This window comes from Micromys minutus, assembly GCF_963924665.1.
Source record: "Micromys minutus genome assembly, chromosome: 12".
Lineage (NCBI taxonomy): Eukaryota > Metazoa > Chordata > Mammalia > Rodentia > Muridae > Micromys > Micromys minutus.
Window position 1 is genome coordinate 59958109 of NC_137981.1, and position 23389 is coordinate 59981497.

The following is a 23389-nucleotide window of genomic DNA, read 5'->3' on the forward strand; positions in this document are numbered from 1 at the left end:
GTCCAGACTACCTTCAAAGTCACTATATAGCTGAGATTGGCTTTGAGCTCCTGATCCTCCTGCTTCTATATCCTAACTGCTGAGAAGACAGGGCTAGGAAGCTCAGCAAGCTTCTCTCTTTTTCTTAAAGATGAAAAACGAAGGATGCTTTTGTAGTTTTATAATTTTCAAGTTCAACCACAATGCCACAAGTCTTTAGCTTGACTGACACTGTGCTAATATATGGAGATGTGTTATTACTTGTCCTAATGGAGCAGGAAATGGAGAATTGACCTCTAACTCGGGTTTTCAAGTAGGGATAAGCTCTATGAGGGCTGCGTTCCCCACCTGGCTGGGGTCTTGCTTAACTAGTTCCTGTGTCAATCCAGGACACAGTAAGCTGTTGCAAAGCATTTGGGGCAATCTCTAAGCAGACACATGGGATCCTCATGTGTAACTGCCCCTCCCTAGTCTGGTGGATCCTCTTGAGCAGCTGGTGGAATTTTCCATGCTCTGTGAGAACAGAAGTTGGTATATCTTTCTAGGTTGCAGCAGACACTGTGAACTGTGCACAGTGCATGTGTGTGTGTATGTGTGTGTGTGTGTGTGTGTGTGTGTGTGTATATGTGTGTATGTGTGTGTGTATGTGTGTATGTGTGTGTGTGTGCGTGCGTGTGTATGTGTGTGTATATGTGTGTGTATGTGTGTGTGTGTATGTGTGTGTATATGTGTGTATGTGTGTGTGTATGTGTGTATGTGTGTGTGTGTGCATGTGTATGTGTGTGTATATGTGTGTGTATGTGTGTGTGTGTGTGTGTGTGTGTTGGGAGGTTCTCTACTTGCTTTGCTAATCAGCAGTGACTGTAAGGACTAACTTCCTCAGGGCAATCAGAGAGCACCTGGCAGATCACAGGAGGATTTCTGAAAGAACAGAACCTTCAAATCAAACAGAAAAAAATAAAGTTGAAATTAACAACAACAACAAAAAAAACCAACAACAAAAACAAAACAAAACAAAACAAAACTAGGAAAAAAAGAAAGGAAAATATACTACAATAGGGTAGAATTCCCTTGTACACATGTGGTGAATTATCTATCCATTTATTTCTCTCAAATATTTGTACTTGAGTGTATATATGATATATACATCAACTTACGCTCAAATTCATATACATAGAGATCATACACTAAAATTGAGGGATCATATCACATATATATGTGCATAATAAGCTCACGCTTTCTTGTTTTAACTCAACTCTGCCTGGATCAGCTTATTAAAGAAGTTAATGAAAACAAAAAGAAACAGTAGAATGAAAGGAAGAAAATAATTTAAGACTTGAAAATAGAAACAGAATGAATAAAGAAAACCCAAAGTAAAGGAAAACTGAAAATGAAAAAGCTAGGAGCTTGGATAGAAGCCTCAGTGGATAGTCTCACCAACAAAATATAAGAGATGGGAGAGAGAATCTCAGGCATTGAGGATAAGATAGAAGAAATGGATATATTAGTCAAAGAAAATGTTAAGTTTTAAAAAAATTCAGGTACAAAACATCCACAAAATCTGGGACACTATGAAAAGATCAAATCTAAGAGTAGAAGTGCCTCTTTAGAGGTTAATCCACTTGAACTATATATGCTTTCTGATTTAGGGGAAAAAAATTACCTTAAAAGTAGCGAAGGCATCTGAAGCAATATCAAATGTGGACAGCTCCACATACTTGAAGAAATCTCTGAACTGATTAGAAAAGAGGATGATTTTGGCAAGTGGCTCATGTCGAATACATTCTCTTAGCATAATCCCACAGCGTAAGGCAATCTGTGGGGCTTCATAGCTAAAACACAAACAAGAGACAAAACAGAACAGTTATTCCATTAACCAAATCTTTCAATGGCATTAAAGAACCAGTTCAGTTCTGATAACAGAAACACAGACACCATTGTCACAGTTCATTCAAACACCATTCATTCAACCTACTGACAGTTATGTGCTAGGCACCATTCCAGATGTTGGGGACATTAGAGCAAACAGAGAAAGGTCACTGTCACTGCATCCTTAGCATTTTAGTGAGGGTGTGTCTGTTGGAAGAGGCAGAACAGAGGCAATGTAAAGGTCATTTCTAGGAAGTGCTGTGAAAACTGAAGGCAGCAAACCGAGCAATTTAGAGTGGGTATTTATTTGTGTACATGTGAGAGAGTATTAGGGAACATTTTTAATTTAGGCTAAAGGAAAGGGCAGAAGCTTCAAAGCAAGAAGAATTTAGTGAGTCAGAGCAGGGTGGGGGATGGAGGAAGCAGTGAGATGGAGTGAGAGGCAGGGAAGGAACAGCCATATATACATTTGAAAGTCAAGGAAAGCAGTTCAGTTTTAAGTGGGATGGGTAGTTTAAAGCAACAAATTAATCCATCCTAATTTATGTTTTAATAGATGGCACTAAGGTTGGGTTTTCCCAGTGATGCAGTAATTTTTTGGCATGCTGGAGGTCCTGGGTTCAATTCCATGTACCAACAAAAACAACAACATAGTGACCCTGGTTATGAGGAAATTAGGAATAGACTGGGCAGCTGGATTAGAAGGTGGGTGAAGGTAAGAACACATGTCTAGCAACAGTAATGGTGGCCTGGTATGGCAGCAGAGGCATGACAGAAAACCTTAGGCAGATGCTGATGCTGTCTAAAGAAAGAGCCAACAAGATTAGGAGATATTGGAGGTGGGGTTAGTGAGGATAAATCCAAGCTGAAGATTCAAGGATGATTGCTATGCATTTAGCTTAACTGGGTGGATGGAGGTACCATGCATAAATGGATAGAGAAGTTAGTGGAGAGGTTAAGAAGTTGCCCTGAGCATCAACATTAATTTGGAGATGGCTAATACCTAAGCAGTGATGACCCCTCAGCTTGACCTGAAAGTGACGGGTCGACAGTAGAGGACTGCCTACATACTGACATTGTGAAATAGAATTCTGACTCACAGGAAAAGTGCACTACAGAAACACACCATTTACTACAGAAACAGAGGAAAACTGGCACCCCAGATCTGCTCCCCTCCCAAATAACAAGTCCTTCCAATGTCAAATTAAGCATCTGCTTAACACAGGAGAGTTATATTTCATTGTGTGTTAGCATTCCAAGAAAATGGGTAAGAGCTAAATAAGACAATTCCCATACTGAATGATTCCAGGAAAACTGTGCTAAGTGCAGGGGAAAGAGCAAAGGCAGCTACAGCTGTAGAACATGGAGAGTTGGTACAAGAAGGTTCTACCACGGCTTTTTCCCATTCACAGATGCACACATACATAATAACTACCTATAAAAACAACTACAACTTTAAAAACTTTATGGAAATTTACCAACAACTAATGATAACATTTTGTTATCACTGTCCAGTGTAGGGGATGCCAGGGTGGGGAAGTGGGAGTGGGCGGGGAAGCACCCTCACAGAGGCAGGAGGAGGAAGGAGTGGGATAGGGGGATTCTGGAGGCAAAACTGGGAAAGGGGATAACATTTGATTTATAAATAAATAAAGTAGGTTACTTTATAATATTTAACTTTACAAAAAACAGCAGGAGAAATAGCAAAGAAAGTTTAGGGTGATACTGATTTATTTTCATTTATGCTAAATTGTAAGCACTATTCAGTATTATTTCAGTATTCCCTTGTTAGCTAACAATAGCACAAAATGCTAATATATTCAGATAGACATAACTCTCTTTAAACTGTAAGGAATGCCGATTTATGTCAGCAATCCCTCTTAAGAAAGGAATTTGGAAATTAGCCTGCTGGAATTCACAATGTTAGATATAATATGGGCTGTTATTAAAGATGTAAAGAGGGGCCTATTTTCTTAAATGTTAAGAAAGAAATACCAATTATACATATGTTATTATATAAGAGCATTGAAGAGTCTATAAAATAGCCTGGCAGTGGTACTGCACAACTTTAATCTCAGCACTTGGGAGACAGAAACAGGTGAATCTGAAGTAGAGGCCCACCTGGTCTACTGAGCAAGTCCCAGGACAGCTGGGGCTACACAGAAAAACCCTGTCTCAAAAACAAAACAAAATGAAACAAAACAGAGGCTATAAAATAAAGGCTATTAGCCTAATGCATTGTTTCTCAACCTTCTAATAGTGTGACTGTTCAATACAGTTCCTTGTGCTGTGATCACCGCCAACCATAAAATTATTCCAATATTATTCTATGAATGTAATTTTGTTATTGTTATGAATCAGGATGTAAACATCTGATACTCGGGTTATCTGATGTGTGACCCCAAAGGAGTTATGACCCACAGGTTGAGACGTGCTGGCTTGTAGATATAACAGGACTAGATAAAGACAGTATCTAGGACTAATTAAAATATACACTCACTAGTTAAGATACCCCCGTGGGCCTTCAGGTGACCAGTTTTGTGTTCCATCTCAGCCATGATCCCTAGAGGATGAAGCTCTCTCTGGAATGTTCTTCATACATGGGGCACCTCTGATGCATTTTTCAGGACTAGTTCAATGGCCCCCTCCACTCCTCTGCACCCCCACACAGTGTCCTTAACCTCACATCAGCACACTGGAAGTCACTACCAGTCAGTGTGGCCACTTCATTTCAAAACCTTTGCTTCTTTCACACGGTCTCTCTACAGTTCTCTCCCCAGTAGTAACTGCATCTTACCTACTGTTCCTTTCCCACCTTCCACATGCTTTTTCAGTGTAAGCACATGATGAATCCAATGAATCTCAAACTCAAATGGAATCTAAAAACACTAGAGAACTCCAATGAGAGTCAAAGTCCGGCTTACACAAAAGCTGAATGATCTCCAGCCAACATGTCTCATTCCTGAAAATAGTTTCCAAGCTGAGACCATCTATAAAACGTTTCCACTCCAAGCTTTGGGTATAATTAGTTCTATTTTTCCTTTCACTTCATGAAGTTTATTGGAACCATCTGTGATGGACTCATGGTTTATTTTTGAGACTCATGAGAACATTTACAAAGTATTCCACTGGGGAGAACACTTATCAATTCACCCAGCAGTTTGTCTCCAACAGTGGGAAATGTCATTCTCTGGCCCAGCAACTGGTTAAAAGTTAGGAAGACAATTGGATATCTGGGAATTTCCTAATTTTCCTCAATACCTTCTATGGGATCTATGACTCACACATATCATTTCAACCAGACAATCCTGAGTTGGTAAGTTACTGCTTACTATATAAAGAAGTGTCCCATATGCTAAGCCTGTCTTAAGTTTCTAAATTAGCCTTTATCCTACCTAATTTATTCTATTCCTACATAAGCTTCTTGGCAGCAGAGCCTGTGACTAATCATGGTGTTTCCCACAATGACTAGCTTAGGGAAAATCACCAGTTAAAATTAATCACTATTTTATAAAACTAAATCAATTTCCCCCCATGATTTATAGTTTAGACAACGCAGTAGGAACCCTACCTACCTGTATCAGTTTGAGAAGGTACACTATTATATATTTATGTTCACTCAAAAAAAATAGTAGCATATCAGAAGATCCTTCAAACTTACTGAGTGGAAAATGTAAGAGCAGACATCTCTAGAGAAATTAACCTTGACTGACCAGGAAGCTCTCTCCCTACTGGCTACCTTAGACAGTGCAGAAAGGCACTATGAAGGCTGCCACAGGAGAAAAGACAACAGTCTTACCCTCTACTGGATCCTGTATGTCATAATACTAACCTGGCTGGCAAGATGAGGATGTGTCATTGGTGCAACAATGGCATGACAGCTATGGGGGTAACCAAACAATATTTTAAACAATTAGATATGAGGCCTGTTCCATAGAAGGGATTTCAATGACTGGTACTGTAAAACTAGTCAAAAGACTATAACCGGGGAGATCCACAGGGCACACTTCCTGTTGTTATTAAATGGTCACATTGTTAAGCTGCCTTCTAAATGTTTGTTTATACCACAGATTTGCATTGTTCTCAGCTTAGGTTAGAAAAGTCACTTTCTGCAGCTCAGAGCAGTGAACACAAAGCTACACATGTGGGAAAGTACAATTAATCACAAGTGTTCAGTTGTGCTAAATAATCTATATTAACTCTTCAACCTCCACCCAAGGTTCAGGAAACACAGTGAAAGAGTGGCCAGAGAGACAATAATGGCAGATGAGGAGGAAAAGTGTGAAGAGTGAACTTTCAGAAATGACATGAATGCAGCACATATCAACTCAAGGAACTAGTGGTTATCTGCATAAGACCTCCATATAATTAAAGGGACTAGTGATTATCTGCATAAGACCTCCATATAATCAAAGGGACTACTGGTTATCTGCATAAGACCTCCATATAATCAAGACAATGAAAATTCTACTCAGAGGCCCTGCTCTTGGCAGAGGAGCTATTAGAAGCTGATGGTTACTGAAGGAAGGAAAGCCACTCTCTTTAGGGAATGTGACCATCGGTAGTTTGCCCATACCTCAGGGGATGGCCCTGTACCTGAGTACATGTGGACAGCATTAACTGGATCCATGGTATGATTCCTGCAGCATGGGGTTATTAATACCAAAAAGGAAGGCATGCCTGACAGGATAAAAATATTGTTTATGTGTATAAAAAATTTTAAATAAATAAAAAGTGTTATTTACCTAAAAAGAATTTTAAAAAAGCAAATGTTCAAATGGTAATGAGTGCAGTGATCATTACATAAAAATCGCCAGAAGAAAGATCTTGTGTAAGAACATCTCAAGAACAAAGACCGTATTATATAAAAGAAAATGACTTGTTGTTACTGTCAGGAACAAACAATGCCATGTGACAGCCCTTGGAAAAGGTCTCAGAAAATGATATTTACCAAAAGCCCTACTCAAGTGTAAAGAAGGCCTGCTTCTAATCTAGAAACATTTGCATAATTTAAAAATAATGAATAACCTTTGTCTACTTTGAAGGGTTATGAGAAGTACGAACCCAGTGTGAGTAAGAATCTGGAATATAGATTACTGTCTACAAGAACTATTCCTCACCAAAAGAGCCAGAATCTGGGTCTGTGTCAGGAGATATGAAGTTGGGTCTGGTAGATCTTCTTGCATCGAAAGGAAAGAAGCTCTTTCAAAATATGTTAGTGAGGTCAAAAACCTGTGTCCTGAAAGATCACAATTAGTTGAAGGTTAAGAAAATTGTGTTCAGTAACTGAGATATGTGGGAATACTTCATTAGTTAATAAGAGACCAGAAGGGTGGGTATGCTTGTGTGTGTGAGAGGAGATGGAGACAGATATGATACAGAGAAGAAGGAGAAATTCACGGGACACCAATGCAAGTTTCTAGGACAATAACCTATTTATTCTCCTAGCTGATAATAAAAGAGGCATTTATTCTGTTTCTCTGAGATGATTTCTGCTTAAGAATAACAGTTACAGTGCATAAAAGTTATTTTGCAGAAAACTACTCTAGCCAATGAATAATTTTGAAAATTATTTTGCTGTGACCCCTAACATAATGAGGAACTCAACAATATAAAAGGGTCAGAAAAGCTTATAATTGATTAGATGCTACCATCTGAGCCTAGAATTCAAGTCTCAGCATCACTAAAGGACTATCTCCCTGATGTGATGAAACACTGATTACATGGAACCATCTACAATATATTACTGCAAAATAAAAGTTCAATTTGAATGTAATCGAGCCTTTAAATAGAAATGCTAACCTAGAAACAGGTAATAAGGGAATAAGGGGGCTGGGGTGGCAGCCTGTGCTCCATGCATAGAGTCCAAAGAACTGTGAGGAGCAGGCTCTTTCCTTCCAGTGTGGGTTTAGTATCAGGTGCGTACAGCAAGCACTTCTACCTGCTTATCCATCTCCATGCTGGGTTACATAATAACTTACAGGATTCTATAAGAGAGCAGTGTCCCAACTCTACAGCACAGGACAGTGTAGGAGAACTTGTTCTTCATCAGACTCACAGCATAGAAGAAATATGTGGGTGGATGAGATGCTGAATGAGAGGGACTTAAAAACGTTTGGCTAAGAAAAATAACCAAATATAGTAAGTAGGCCTTGTTAGGGTACTTCTTTTAGTAAGTGAACTGTAGGGGGGAACAAACAATGTAAACAGAGCTGGCTGTAGGCTGAGTAACTTTTAAGTACCCTGTAGTTTTATGAAATTATTTTTGAACTGTTTCCTGAAGTGCTCAGAGGTTTGCTTTAAGCTGGGTGGGGAGAGATGGCACGCAGTTAAACAGCGACAGCTGAGTGATTAATACATGAGCTCCTGCGTTTGTTACTTTTGAAGATGGTTGCAAATTTTTTCAATCAATTTAAAAAATAAGATTTGGGGAGATGTGTGTAGTTTTAACATTAGATATGTCATGGCCATGGTTTCTTTAGGAAAGTTTAGTGATCGTGGAGTAACATTTATCTCAGCCAGGAGAGAAATTAATTTAGAATAAAATGGTTCTTTAAAGAGTCCTTTTCATAAAACGTGGAATCTAAATTCCTTAAGCCTAGCACGCAGTCCAAATGATGCTTCTTGTTATACAGGTATTCACTTCTGTCTGTGTGGCACATGGCTGGACTTGTGTTCACTATAGCATGCCTCTATTGAGCCCTAAATAATGCCACTGTTCAGTGTATAAACAGACCAATCAAGTTATTGCCTAAGTTTTCAAGAATCTTCAGAAAAGATAATTTAGTGAAAATTCTGAGCTTTAACAGAGGCTACATGTAAATGCTCCTTTCTACACTGGATGAAGCAGAGCTACTTCAGCCAATGCGTCTCATTATCTACTCTGTCCTTAGAAGCACCAACAGCTAATTCCCTCTTCCTTAACATCTGAACTGTCCTAGTGAATGAGAAGTCCTGGAAAGAAACTGTGTCTGCACAATCTGACTAGTAGAACTGTAATGATGAAGAGAGGCTTCTATACTTTAGGTCCAAAGTTTTATCCTGGGGCCAGATTTAGCTCCCTAAATAGCCATTTCTTTTGGCCATCTCTGTGCTAGAACACCCTGTGACTAACAGATTGGAATCTTTTGGAATCTATTAATCTAGCAGACCACTAGCTTCTATCCACCCAAAAGCTAAGAATGTCATCAGAAAGCATGAGGCCTATAGGAGGGATCTCCCCATCTTGCTGTAATTGCTCTGATACACATCAATGTATTTTTATAATTCTTGTTGCTCTGCTACTATCATGAATTGCTTCCATGTAGGAACCTGGATCTGAAGTAACCTAGTTTCATGTTTCCCAAGCCATTGTAATGTGACAGGGCAAATCGGTGAAGATTTCTCTCCATCTTGTATGCTTGCTGAGACCATTTTAGGTTTGACTAGAATATGATCTCCTTGATTGGAAGGTTTGTGGAAAATTACCCAACTCTATTCTAGGAACCAAGGAAAGTCAGGGTGTCCTACCTAACTTATCTTGTCTTGTACTAAATACCTACTTATGGAAACCTCCTCCAGCTAACTGCTTAGCTTCTGTTAAACTGTCTGCTTTAGCAAAACACCCCCTGCAGCTTCCAAGTGAGATACCAGGATGTGCTTTTTGCCTTTAAAAGCCCCTTTCTCCAAATGCTCATGGCTATACTTGGGTCTTAAACATCTGAGCATAGTTCCAATTGGCTGGAATAAAGACTTTAAATTGGCTACAGACTATGTCTCAGTGGTCTTCTCTGGTGGGCTCCTCATCATAGTCACTCAAACTTGGCTCCAGAATATCTTTTTCCTTTGAGGTGAAAGCTGTGTTCTTTGAATTGATGGCCCTTAAATCTTCCTTGGGACATAATAATATTTAAAGAGCATATAGGACTTAATCAAATCTGGATTTAAAATATGCTCCTTTAAGTTACATCTGAGTTACTGTGAATAATTACATTGACTGCAGCTCTAATTCAGAGCAAGCATTCACTGTGGCATCTACAAGACAGAATGTGAAGGAATGAACCCAAAGTAAATAACCATTAGAAGAGAAGAAACTTCAGAAGTGCAACCTCTAAATTGTCATTGATAGTTTTATTGGGAGAGTTTATGGAACACACTCCTTTCTTATATTAAGCATTTCCAAGATAAATAGGTTATTACCTTTGAATCAGAAAAGCGGGAAATCATTTAAAGATTATCTCCCTTGTTTACTACCGTATCACTAAAGTATGGTTCTAATTTTGGTCTCAGTCCCCACTGGACCATACAAGTCACTGTCCATGCTGTACCAGAAACCTTCAGGTATAGTTCAAGGAAGTCACAGAATGACATTCTAGTTCCTTGGGCAAGCATGGAAGGCTCTTACTAATGTGGTCTCTGCCTTTCCAGTCCTACCTCATCCTTTCCTGACTCCTCCTAACCTCCAGGCACACTGGGATTGTCATTATCTGTGCACACAAATGTGTCCATATATATTTTTTACCTGTTTGTGGGCTAGAAAGTCCACGAGCAGAGTGATCTTAGGAAGCATATGTAGAGATGAAACTAATCTGGATCATCTGCCTAGCAATATATTGTGGCACTTGTCCTGTGCTGAGTCACTTCATTTGGAGTGCATTTGCTATAAGAGTTTAGTGTTCTCTAACTAATAGAAAATCCAAGTGAATTTTCTTGTCCAAGGCTAAGAGAACAACCTCTAAAAAACATTACTTTGCATCAGCCCCAAAGCTATCACAGTATATTTCTTTGCTCAACAATGCATAGTAACTATAAGAGTAAGCAACCTCAATGTGATTCATTGTAAACATAAAATCTGTGCTAAAGTATACACAGAGGACAGAGAAGGGGATGAAATGCTGATGGTACTGGAAAAACTAAAAGAATCAGTTTAAATTTGATAAGTTGAAAAATTACGATAAGCACATTATTTACAGTGCAAAGGTAAATAGGTGATGTGTATATTTAAAAATGTATGACTTTCTTAAAAACCCAACAAGAAGAAAAAAAAGACTGTCATTGGGCAATGAGATTGAAGAATGATGAAAAAGCAAAGAGCTCCTGTTGGGTGGTATAGCTGATTTTCAAATTGTGTTATGTATCACTAACACAATTACTTAAAAGTTGACAAATGAGGAGGATGGCCCAGGTGAAGCAGACTTAATGTGGCTCTGTAGCACTGGAAAACTACACAGTAAAGTGAGCTGTGCTGGTGCGAGGTACGGAACAGCCAGGCAGCACAGGGCAGGACCGTCATCTGATGTTCATGCTTCAAGGTAGCTAGACTACCAGTCTTTAGGATTTAGAGTAGCCTCACTATGCTCAAGAAGCACGTGAGTAGATATAAAAAGCAATAATCAGGGCTTCTACATTTTTCCTCCTTTATAGTGCTGGTTAAAAACAGTAACATCGATTGCATTCCATACAGATACTTTATCTCTACCTTGGAGGATGTCAGCACTGCAAGAATGTGGACTTGTTTACGACTGAGAACTACAACATATATGAATTACTTGCATGCACACATGTGTGTGATGAAGGGACACAACATTATGCAAGTAGAAAAACAATACCTGGGCAGTTAGGGACAGGGATGATGAGGAAGGAGAAGAAATATGACAGGAAGAGGCATGGAGAGCAAAAACGTGAAGGAGAGGTAGGAGTCAGAATCTACGGAGACCAGAGGACAAAAGGAGCACGTCGTATAAGCTTGGGGCATTTAGAGATAGATCTGGAGGACCACTCTTACATGGCAAACCTGACCAGGCAGTTCCAAATGAGGCCAAGGAGGCACAGTGCATTCTTTTTAACAGCTATGTGAGACCTACTTCTAAGAAAATCAGGTACCTACCCTTTAAGAAGCATGAACAGGATGTGAGGGTGAGAGCTGATGTACTCCACAGTAGGATACCGTGTACCAATCTGTCTCCTCAGGATGTTATTGAATATCTGGGTCACATCTTTTTTTCCCTGTTGAAAAAACATGTCAACATTAAATGGTATGCTTTTAACAGATAAACTGTATGGCATGTGGGATACAAACATACATTCTCATATAGTGTCATCTGTGTAAAATGCAGAACCAATAATTTCCTATTTTCAATCGTCTTCACAAAGACCACTCAATGGGCACAACCCGTCACCAAATGTACAGGGTGGGAAACTTGGCGGGGGTTGAGGGGGTCTATTGGCACAACTGGAAATACAAAAGCACAGATGAGTACAAAGCAGCGGCAAGAATTGAAGCTTTGATGCTTTCTCCCCTTTTAGCTCTCATTTAGTGGAAACAGTGACTGATTTTTTTAAATCTTCATAAATGAGAGAAGATAGATGAAGCATGTAAGTTACAACTAAATAAAATGCTAAGAATCAAATTCCTTTTTCTTAACATCCAATTCTGGGTAATATTATGTCTTCACTTGATCTATTCATTAACCTTGAGGCTTTTAGAAAATGGTTTTAATGAGATGCAAATTTAAAATGTGTTTTCCCTATGAAATATATAATATGTATATGTATGTATATATATACATATGTGTGTGCATGTGTGTTGTATGTACCTGACATATATGAAGTAACACATAGCCTAGGGAAGAGATTTCTGGTCCCAGTTGCCTGAGCCACAGGAACTACTACTACCAGCAATCTTGAACAAGGTCTGTTAAGAGTCTTGGTGTGTCTTACGACCTGAGCTGAGTCAGGTTCTGCAAAAGAAGCCCCCAGTTGGACCCATATTTCATATATATAAAAAGAGGAGGACAAAATTATACCAATTATTACAGTACACCAATGATTCTGCCCTTTGTCTTTCAACTGTACTATTAAGTGTTCCAATAGTCACTCTGCATCCCTTCAAAGCATCTTCACCTGGGAGCATTAGCTACCAAGAAATGACAGCACTCTCTTCCCTGAGGTGCCTCAGTATTTCCCTTATGCTTAAAGTACAATGCCTTCCATAACACTGCCTCTGTCTATTGCTTTGCACTTCTGAATCAAGCTTTATTCTGTTAACTAACTGTGATGTATACTTGCACACAGTCTTTATTGTTCGTGCATCACTGCCTCACGTTCTCCTTGTGTCCTACGTACTGTTCCAGAGGACATTTTTAAAGACTCAATTCAGGATATTCTTCATTGAGATGAGTGACCCTAGTGTGTTATGGTTTAATACTACCCTTTGCCTACAATGACTGGTACCTCCTCTATATGCCTACTTCTGCCTCCACCTCCAACCAGAGCAGCAAACCTATGAGGAGGACTGATTCTGTACCAAGAACTAATGTTAACAGCTTTGCATGCACTACTCAATCTCTACAACAGTCTTATGAGGGACATATTATGGACAGGGAAAAACTGAAGACATGAAGTGTGGAACAGACAGGATTCTATCATCAGTTGCTGGAACCCAAGGTCCAGTTTTTAGCCTTCATCCTAAATTGATTCCCAACACACACAAGACAATGGATTAAAAGGAATGGGTTTTGTTTCTAACTTCTTAAAGAGGTTTGCTCTAAGGAATACAGGGCCCATTTGAATGTATATATTATAGACTGGAGTACAGTTTGCTCTCAATAAATAGTTATTAGACTGGGCAATTATCTTAGAAGTATGCCTCACCAGATACATAGGCCACCCAAGTATCTCTTACTAAATACATGGAACTTGTCTCTCTCATTTTTAAATTTAGCACCTTTTAAAACAACAGATACTTAAAAAAGAGAAAGAACTAAAACCCCAAAACAAGATCAATAAGATTATTCATTAATCACCCTGCCCTTCCTGGGATCTCAGGTACTCCAGGTTGGCCTTCAACTTGTTTTAGCTAACAATGACCATAAACTTTGATCCTGAGTGCTAACATGATGTGTGTGCCACCACCCCATGCCGATGCAGTGCAGAGATGTGCCCACCATCTGCACCACACTACAAGACTTTGAAGCTGTCAGTTTTATAAAACACAAAGTAAATGTGGGTTAAGGAAAGTAATACAGGGCTTGGAGAGATGTGTCACAATGGCTGCTCTTGCAGTGGACCTAGATTAGCGCCCAGATGATGGCTTAATTCATCTCTAACTCTAGTTCTAGGGGACTTGATATCCTCTTCTGGCCTCCACAGTCACTGGGCACTCTTGTGATACATACATATACATGTAGGCAAACTCTCACACGCATAAAACAAAAACTAAAAATAGTTTAAAGGGGAAAAAATAAAGAGAAAAATTCTGAAAGAGTAGCATTTACCTCATGAAAAACAGTATGTACAAGATCCTGTGTCTGATCTCTGACAATCTTTCTACACATGCAAATTCAGAATATAATTTAGTCTTTTAAAACTAAGATAGAAATTTCAAAAACTGAAAATTTCCGAGATCTATGATTAGGCAAAAAGTTCTTACCCTGGACAGGAACAAGAAGTGAAGTGATAATAAACTAATTTCATGGAGGCTTTAATCCCCTGGGAGCCAGAGGTAGGTAGATTTCTGTGAATCTAAGGCCAGCCTGGTCAACATAGTGAGTTCCAGGACAAATAGGGCTATGCAAATAGACCGTATCTCAAAAGCACACACACACACACACACACACACACACACACACACACACGAGAAGAGGAGAAAGGGAAGAGAGGAAAAAGGATAGAGAGAAAAAACATTGGGGGCTGGAGAAATGGCTCAGTAGTTAAGAGCACGGAATGCACTTCCAAAGGTTCTAGGTTCAATTGCAAGCATTCACATGGTTGCTCATAACAACCTATAGCTCCAGTCCTAAAGGATCTAACATCTTCCTCTGTGGGCACCACACATACATAGTATACAATTACATAGGAAGGTAAAACATCCATACATAGAAAAATAATTTTTTATAGTAAGATTAAAATATGATACAGAGGAGAGAGAGCCGGGTCACCGCCATCAGGACTCAGGACCTGCCTGTAGGCTGCAGAGCACCAAGAAGAGCCTCACAAGAGCTCTCCCACCTGAGCCCACAGGTGAGCTCCCCACTGACCATCAATGGACAGACCCCAGGGACCTCATGGAGTGTAGGTAGCATGGTGGTCTCTGGGAATGGGTGGGTCTGTCCCGGCCTGGGTCACTGCCATCAGGACTCAGGGCCCGCCTGAAGACTGCTGAGCACACAGAAGAGCCTCAGAAATGCTCTCCCACTTGAGCCCACAGAGACAGAGTTAAGTTACTGCCATCAGAACTCACTGCCTGACCTCAAAGAGCCAAACACCCAGGAGCAATCTCCTTCCTGAGCCCACAGGCCCTCAGACCCACGAGACAAGCTCCAGTCAGAGACAACAAGATCACTTAACATCACAGATAACAAGATGGCAAGAGGCAAGCACAAGAACTTAAGCAATGGAAACCAAGACAACTTGGCAACATCAGAACCCAGTTCTCTGATCACAGCAAGTAGTGGATTTCCCAACACACCAGAAAAACAAGATATGGACTTAAAATCATACTTCAAGATGATGATGGAGGTCCTTGAGAAGTGCATGGATAACTCCCTTAAACAATTACAGGAGAACCAGGAGAACACACATAAACTAGTAGAAGCTCTAATGGAGAAAACACAAAAATCACTTATAGAGCTACAGGAAAACACAACCAAACAGGTAAAGTAATTGAAAATGGAAATAGAAACAATAAAGAAATCGCAAAAGGAGAAGACTCAGAAGATAGAAAATGTAGGAAAGAGATCAGGAGTCATAGATGCAAGCATCACCAACAGACTACAAAAGATGGAGGAGAGGATCTAAAGAACAGAAGATAACACAGAAAACATTGACACAACAGTTAGAGAAAATGCAAAAATCAAAAAGCTCCTAACCCAAAACATCCAGGAAATCCAGGATATAATGAAAGACCAAACCTAAGGATAATAGGTGTAGAAGAGGGCGAAGACTCTCAACTAAAATAAAAGGCCCAGTAAATATCTTCAACAAAATCAATAAGCATACAAAGCCCCCAAATAGATTGGACCAGAAAAGAAACTCCTCCCAACACATAATAATCAAAACACTGAATGTTCAAAGCAAAGAAAGAATACTAAAAGCAGTAAGGGAAAAAGGACAAGTAACATACAAAAGCAGGCAGATCATAATTATACCAGACTTCTAAACAGACTTTGAAAGCTAGAACATCCTGCACAGACATCATACAGACCCTAAGAGAACACAAATGCAAGCCCAGGTTACTATGTCAGCAAAACTCTCAATCACCATAGATAGAGAAACCAGGATATTCTAGGACAAAACCAAATTTACACAATATCTGTCCTGAAATTCAGTCCTACAAAGGATAATAGATGGAAAATTCCAACACAAAGAGGAAAACTACACCCTAGAAAAAGCAAGAAAATAACCTTGCAAGAAAACCAAAAGAAGAAAAGCACACAAATATTTTACCTCTAACAACAAAAATAACAGGAAACAACAATCACTATTCCTTAATATCTCTTAACATCAATGGACTGAATTCCCCAACAAAAAGACATAGACTATCAGACTGAATATGTAAACAGGATCCAAAATTTTGCTAAATACAGGAAACTTATCTCAGCAACAAAAACAGGCCCTACATCAGAGTAAAAGGCTGGGAAAAAAACTTTCCAAGCAAATGGTCCCCAAGAAACAAGCTGGAGTAGCCAATCTAATATTGAATAAAATAGTTTTTCAACCAAAAGTTATCAAAAAAATTAAGGAAGAACACTTTTTACTCATCATAGGAAAACTCTATCAAGATGAACTCTCAATCCTGAATATCTATTCTCCAAATACGAGGGCACCCACATTTATAAAGAAACCTTACTAAATCTCAGAGCATACATTGCACCAAACACAATAATAGTGGGAGACTTCCATACTCCACTCTCATCAACAGATGAGAAACTGAACAGAGACACAGTAAAACTAACAGAAGTTATGAACCAAATGGATGTCACAGTCATCTATAGAACATTTTACCCCAAAACAAAAGAATATACTTTCTTCTCAGCACCTAAGAATTGACCATATTGTTGGTCACAAAACAGGCCTCAACACAAAGATTGAAATACTCTCATGCATCCTATCAGATCACCATGGACTAAGGCTCATCTTTAATAACAACAAAATCAACAAAAAGCCCACATACACATGGAAGCTGAACAATGCTATAATCAATGATAACATGGTCAAGGAAGAAATAAAGACAGATACTAAGGTTTTTTTAGAATTTAATAAAAATGAAGACACAACATACTCAAAGTTATGGGATGCAATGAAAGCAGTACTAAGAGGAAAACATAGCTCTGAGTGCCTCCAAAAAGAAACTGGAGAGAGCATGCACTAGGAGATTGACAACACACCTCAAAGTGCTAAAAAAAGAAGCAGATACATCCAAGAGGAGTAGATGGCAGGAAATAATCAAACTCAGAGCAGAAGTCAACCAAGTAAAAACAAAAAAGAACTATACAAAGAATCAACAAAACTGAGAGCTGGTTCTTTTAGAAAATCAACAAGAGCTCTCTCCTCCAGCCGAGCAAGATGCCCAAAGGGAAGAAGGCCAAGGGGAAGAAGGTAGCCCCGGCCCCCCGCCGTCGTCAAGAAGCCAGAGGCCAAAAAGGTAGTCAATCCTTCGTTTGAGAACAGGCTCAAGAACTTTGGCATTGGGCAGGACATCCAGCCCAAAAGAGATCTAACACGCTTCGTCAAATGGCCACGCTACATCAGGCTGCATCCTCTATAAGCGGCTCAAAGTACCTCCTGCCATTAACCAGTTCACGCAGGCCCTGGACAGGCAAACAGCTACCCAGGCCAGAGACAAAGTGAGAGAAGAAGCAAAGGCTGCTGGTCCGTGCTGAGAAGAAATCTGCTGGCAAAGGGGACGTCCCATCTAAGACCACCTGTCCTCCGAGCAGAAGTCAGTACAGTCACCACCTTGGTGGAGAACAAGAAGGTTCAGCTGGTGGTGACTGCCCATGATGTAGACCCCATTGAGCTGGTGGTTTTCCTGCCTGCCCTGTGTCAAAAGATGGGGGTGCCCTACTGCATCATCAAGGGAAAGGCCAGGAAGACATGCACCACTGTTGCCTTCACACAGGTTAACTCAGAAGACAAGGGTGCTCTGGCTAAGCTGGTGGAAGCTATTAGGACCAATTATAATGACAGATACGACGAGAACGTTCTGGGTCCTAAATCCGTGGCTCGCATTGCCAAGCTGGAAAAGGAAAAGGCTAAAGAACTCGCCACTAAACTGGGTTAAATGTACACTTAAGTTTTCTGTACATAAATATAATTACAAAATTAAAAAAAAAAAAAAAAGAAAATCAACAAGATAAATAAACCCTTAGCCAGACTAACTAGAGGGCACAGAGAGTATCCAAATTAACAAAATCAGAAATGAAAGGGAGACATAACAACAGAAACTGAGGAAATTCAAGAAATCATCAGATCCTACTACAAAAGCCTATACTCAACAAAACTGAAAAATCTAGAGGAAATGGACAAATTTCCAGACAGATACCAGGTACCAAAGTTAAATCAGGATCAGATAAACCATCTAAACAATCCCATAACACCTAAAGTAATAGAAGCAGTCATCTAAAACCTCCCAAGCAAAAAAAAAAAAATCCCAGGACCAGATGGGTTCAGTGCAGAATCTATCAGACTTTCATAGAAGACCTAATACCAATACTCTCCAAACTATTCCACAAAATGGAAACAGAAGGAACACTACTCACCTCATTTTTCAAAGCCACAATTATAATCATTCCTAAACCACACAAAGATCCTACAAAGAAAGAAAACTTCATACCAATTTCCCTCATGAATATTGATGCAAAATACTTAATAAAATTCCTGCAAACTGAATCAAGAATACATCAAAACGATCATTCACCATGATCAAGTAGGCTTCATTCCTGGGATGCAGGGATGATTCAATATACGGAAATCCATCAATGTAATACACCATATAAACAAACTCAAAGAAAAAAAACCACATGATCATCTCACTAGATGCTGAGAAAGCATTTGACAAGATTCAATACCCCCTCATGTTAAAAGTCTTGGAAAGATCAAGAATTCAAGGCCCATATCTAAACACAGTAAAAGCAATACACAGCACAGTAGCCAACATCAAACTGAATGGTGAGAAGCTTAAAGCAATTCCACTAAAATCAGGGACTAGAGAAGGATGCCCACTGTCCCCCTACCTATTTAATATAGTACTGGAAGTCCTGGCCAGGACTATCATATCATATCATCTGCAAATAGTGACACCTTGACTTCTTACTGTTCAGTTTGTATCCCTTTAACCTATTTTTGTTGTCTAATTACTCTTGCTAGGACTTTGAGTACTATATTGAATAAATAGGGAGAGAGTGGGCCTCCTAGTCTTGTACTTGATTTAATGGAATTGCTTTAAGTTTCTCTCCATTTAATTTGATGTTGGCTCCTGGTCTTCTATATACTGTTTTTATTATATTTGGTATGTGTCTTTAACTTCTAATCTTTCTAAGACTTTTAACAGGAAGGAATGCTGTATTTTGTCAAAGGCGTTTTCAGCATAACAAGATGATCATTTTTTTTTGAGTTTTATAAAGTGGATTATGTTGATGGATTTCCATATATTGAAATCCCTGGGATGAAGCCTCCTTGATTATGGTGAACGATCATTTTGATGTGTTCTTAAATTTATCCTAATATTCATAAGCAAAATTGGTCTGAAGTTCTCTTTTTTGTATCTTTGTTGGTTTACAAATCAGTGTAACTGTGGCTTCACTGAAGGAATTGAGTAGTGTTCCTTCTGTTTCTATTTTGGGGAATATTCTGCAGATACTACTTATCCATGGCTTTTCAGGTGGCTATCCTCACTCTTGGCTTGAAACTCCTTTGCTTCCACACTCTGTGACAGTAGCTTGTATCACTAGGATCACTAGGTTAGCATAATAAATGACCACTAGATCACAGTGCAGTTTCATGCCTTCGAGCTGCTTTCTAGTTTAGCTGGAACACTTTATATCTCTTACAAACATGCATTGCAAAATACAAGACGACATAAAGCTGGTCATGAATACTGGCCAAACCTCAAAAGACACAGCTCTGTTTCATCCTAAGCCCACAATATAATAGGCCTTGCCATTTTAGTCACAAGTCCCATTTCTTTTTCCTTTGTAAGACAGGGTTTCACTGTGATTCTGCTCCTGCCTGGCACCCAAAATGTACACTAAGCTGGCCTCAAACTAAGAGTTCAGGTGTTTCTTCCATCTGAATACTGGTGCTAAAGAATAAGACAAAGCTACCAGTTACAAAACTACACTAGTTCATTGTTTTCACAGTGAAAATGGTGAAATTTCTATTTGCCTTTCTTGAGGGTCTGGAGCACTGTAGGAGGCTGATCGTGCTGCTGGAGACTGGGGCACTGTCTTAGCATTTAGCAGACGGACTAGTAGAGAATCATCTAGTATCCTTCACTCAGCATACACTGCTCACACATGGTGAGAGCTTGTCACTTTTGGAAATGCTATGATCATCACTTAAGAGCCTAAGTTGTGTAGCAAACAAGTTTTTAGTTCCTTAAAAATGGCATCTTTCTCTCCTTCCCCCACCCCCAGTCAGTTTTCTAAGGAGATCTAGCTAGCCTAAAAGATGTGGTCCTCCTATCTCAGCCTCCTTTCTGAATCCTGAGGTTACAGAGGTGTGCACCACCATGATGGGCTTGAATACCTTTTATTCTATCCTACCTTCCCACATACCAACCAACTAACCAACCAACCAAGTGAAGATTAGCCCATGAAAAGAGCATGATCAAGAATAGGCTAAGCACAGCATGTTCAAAATGCTATGCAACATTACTGATAGAAAGGCATGCGCTAAAGAAAATTCCAGATACCTCATAGCTTTGTTTAGCAGTGGCTCAACTTGAGGAAACGCAGGCCTAACATCCAAGGTACTTTTAAACAGAAAGGGCTTCTGAGTACTCCTTATGAACTGAGAGAAAAGGATTGGGGGTTCTGTGTTGTTAGAAAAAAATTTGAAACCAGGAAGAATTTTATGAAGCTGTCATCACCTTAAATTGGCATTCTGTCTCAAGAAGGAAAACTGTTGCATACAGGCTGCTGGGCCTTGCCTGCAGTTCAGAGAGATGAGCAGCACATTTCTGTAAGCAGGCTATAAAAGCTGATGATCCTGCCTCCTTCACAGTGCTGTGGGCAGTTGACGGGATGCTCCAAATCTAACTGTCCCCAATTTAAATGTTTTCCATCATTCACTCAAGCAAGAATTATTCAGTTATTAGGGGTCAGGGGAGAAGAACAGCTGCGCATACTGAGTATCCGACTGACTCCTAACTGTGTTCTAGGCATTGTACCTTACACAAGAATACATAAAGTTAAGAGCGGTATCTGCTGCCTATTACTGCAGTAAGGACCTCATAGTGACATTGTCTGTGTATTTATTTTTTGTTGCTTTAGGAGTGTCTCACCATGTAGCTCAGGTGGCCTAGAACTCACCTAGTCTCTCACTAGGTAGAAAAACTAGGTCACTTTCTTTCAGCAGGCATTAGCTGGCTATTCGTTGTGTAGAGGTGAGCTCGTGATGCTCCCCTCCATGCTCAGAGCTTTATCCTTCCTACTGCACTCTTAAACGTTGGTCCTGTTGTTTTATGTCACTGCAGCTGACCTCATCTTCTTGGAGTCTTCAAAGCATAATCAATCCTTACTGTATCTCCTCTAGCACCCCTCTATAAACTCTTATCTTTAACTAATTCAAGCAAATCAATGGTAATAATAACTTACAGTGTGACTACTCTCAGGTAACTGTACAAAACAATAAGACAAAAATAAAATCATAATCCAAGAATGACGACTCTTTTTCTTATTCGAGGCTACTGCCCCAAAATATCTAAAACAAATTAAAAAATGGGCCTGCTGCATTGCTGAGTGGACAAACGGGATTGGCATTGAAGTCTGACAAGTTGAGTTGCATCCCAGGTGGAAAAAAGAGAATCAGCTTGTGAAAGATGGCACCTACTCTCCACATGTGAGACATGTTACTCGTGCCACTGCAAACACACCCCACTACCATCCCCCAATGATGATGATTAAGATAAACAAAAACTTCAAAGGTTATAACAAAACAATTCAGTCTGTATTTCATTTACTTGGAAACTAAGTGAAAATTCTCTTTTTTATAAACACTGCATTTATATTTAGTTTTTATAGGATGTAACACATATATGCATGTCTCTTACATAGTTCACTACTGACAGAGTGATGTGAGTTTTTGCCATTGCTCTATATAGATGAGACCATCTGGGCTAGAAGTTAATTTACTGGCTATACCATCAGTAGTAGAGGCTGGACTCCAGAAACCTACATCACCGTGTCAAATACTTTCCACCAGGAAAAGCTTCTACTATGTTCTTAAACTCAATAAAAGAAACGCTTAAGTATATGAACATAGTAACAGTATATTTGATTGCATGCAAACCCAGCTTAAAAAGAAAATGAGAATAAGATGGAAGCAGAGATTTAACAAACCAAGTGAACAGAAGAGAAGAGACTATGAGTTGGAAAATGTCAGAAAGAGAAACAGAATAAGGGAGAGAAAAAGGCAGGGCAACTGAAGGGAGGACTGAGTAAAGTCTGGGTCCTTTGAGGCCCTTCTTCAGCACGTCCTGATTTTACTATTACACCTGTCTTGCTCTGCACATATTTTGTTTATCTAACCCATCCAGGGAACTATATGCTAGTCTCTAGAACCTTAACTTCATGTCAGCTCAATTACTGTAATTTATTTCCTAAAAGCAACTCATTTAAAAACCAGCATCACTCTCATCTATGAAATTCATGGGACATGTTCTCATGCCTTGTCTGACCTCAGTGGAAGAGGAAGCATCTAGCCACACAGAAACATGAAGTGACGGGGTGGGGGGATGCCTGAAGAGGTCCAGAGAAGAAGGGGACAAGGCAAGGAGAAGGACTGTGGAAGGGGATGACCAGCAGGGGACTGTGAACCGGATGTAAAGTGAATTACTAAAAACGAATAAATAAGTAAATAAATAAAAATAATAAAACATGTCTAACTCCAATCTATGAAAATCAATGAGATCAGGTCCTTTGCCACCTGGAACAGAAGAGATCTGGGGACACAGGCCTGGTGATATTGCGCTGTGAGTAACCAAAGTGCAGAGAGGGCTAGGCAGAACTCATGGAAAACTTGCCCGTCCTGCTCACAGTAGGGCCAGACCTCTGGCAGAGGGACTCGTGGTCTGCTCAGAAAGCCCAGGCTCACAGACTAAACATACAGGCCCACAGTAAGGCACAGGCCCATGTAGGTGGGAACTGGGGTCTGCCCGGGAACAGCAGTGCTTGAAGTTCAACTCTATAGGCCCTCTTACATCTGGACCAGAGGGGAGCACACCAGGAGTTCTCAGAGCAGAAAGTACTGTGATATCTGAACAAGAGTCCGTTTTGGCCTAGAGAAAGAGCCAGGTCCCTACCAGTAGTAATCAGGACCTGTGGTACTGGTACAGAGATAG

General features: G+C 39.8%; 1 protein-coding gene across 3 annotated transcripts in view; it reads right to left on the reverse strand.

The window, feature by feature from the left end:
- Positions 1 to 23389, reverse strand: part of CAB39L (calcium binding protein 39 like) — an 87481-nt gene that overhangs the window by 21109 nt on the left and 42983 nt on the right. For all 3 annotated transcript variants that reach the window (XM_080926006.1, XM_080926004.1, XM_080926005.1), the window contains 2 exons: positions 11714 to 11832; positions 1643 to 1811 (listed from right to left, as the gene is read on the reverse strand). In XM_080926006.1, the coding sequence (XP_080782132.1) occupies positions 1643 to 1811; positions 11714 to 11832 (288 nt within the window). The remainder of the gene's footprint in view (positions 1 to 1642; positions 1812 to 11713; positions 11833 to 23389) is intronic.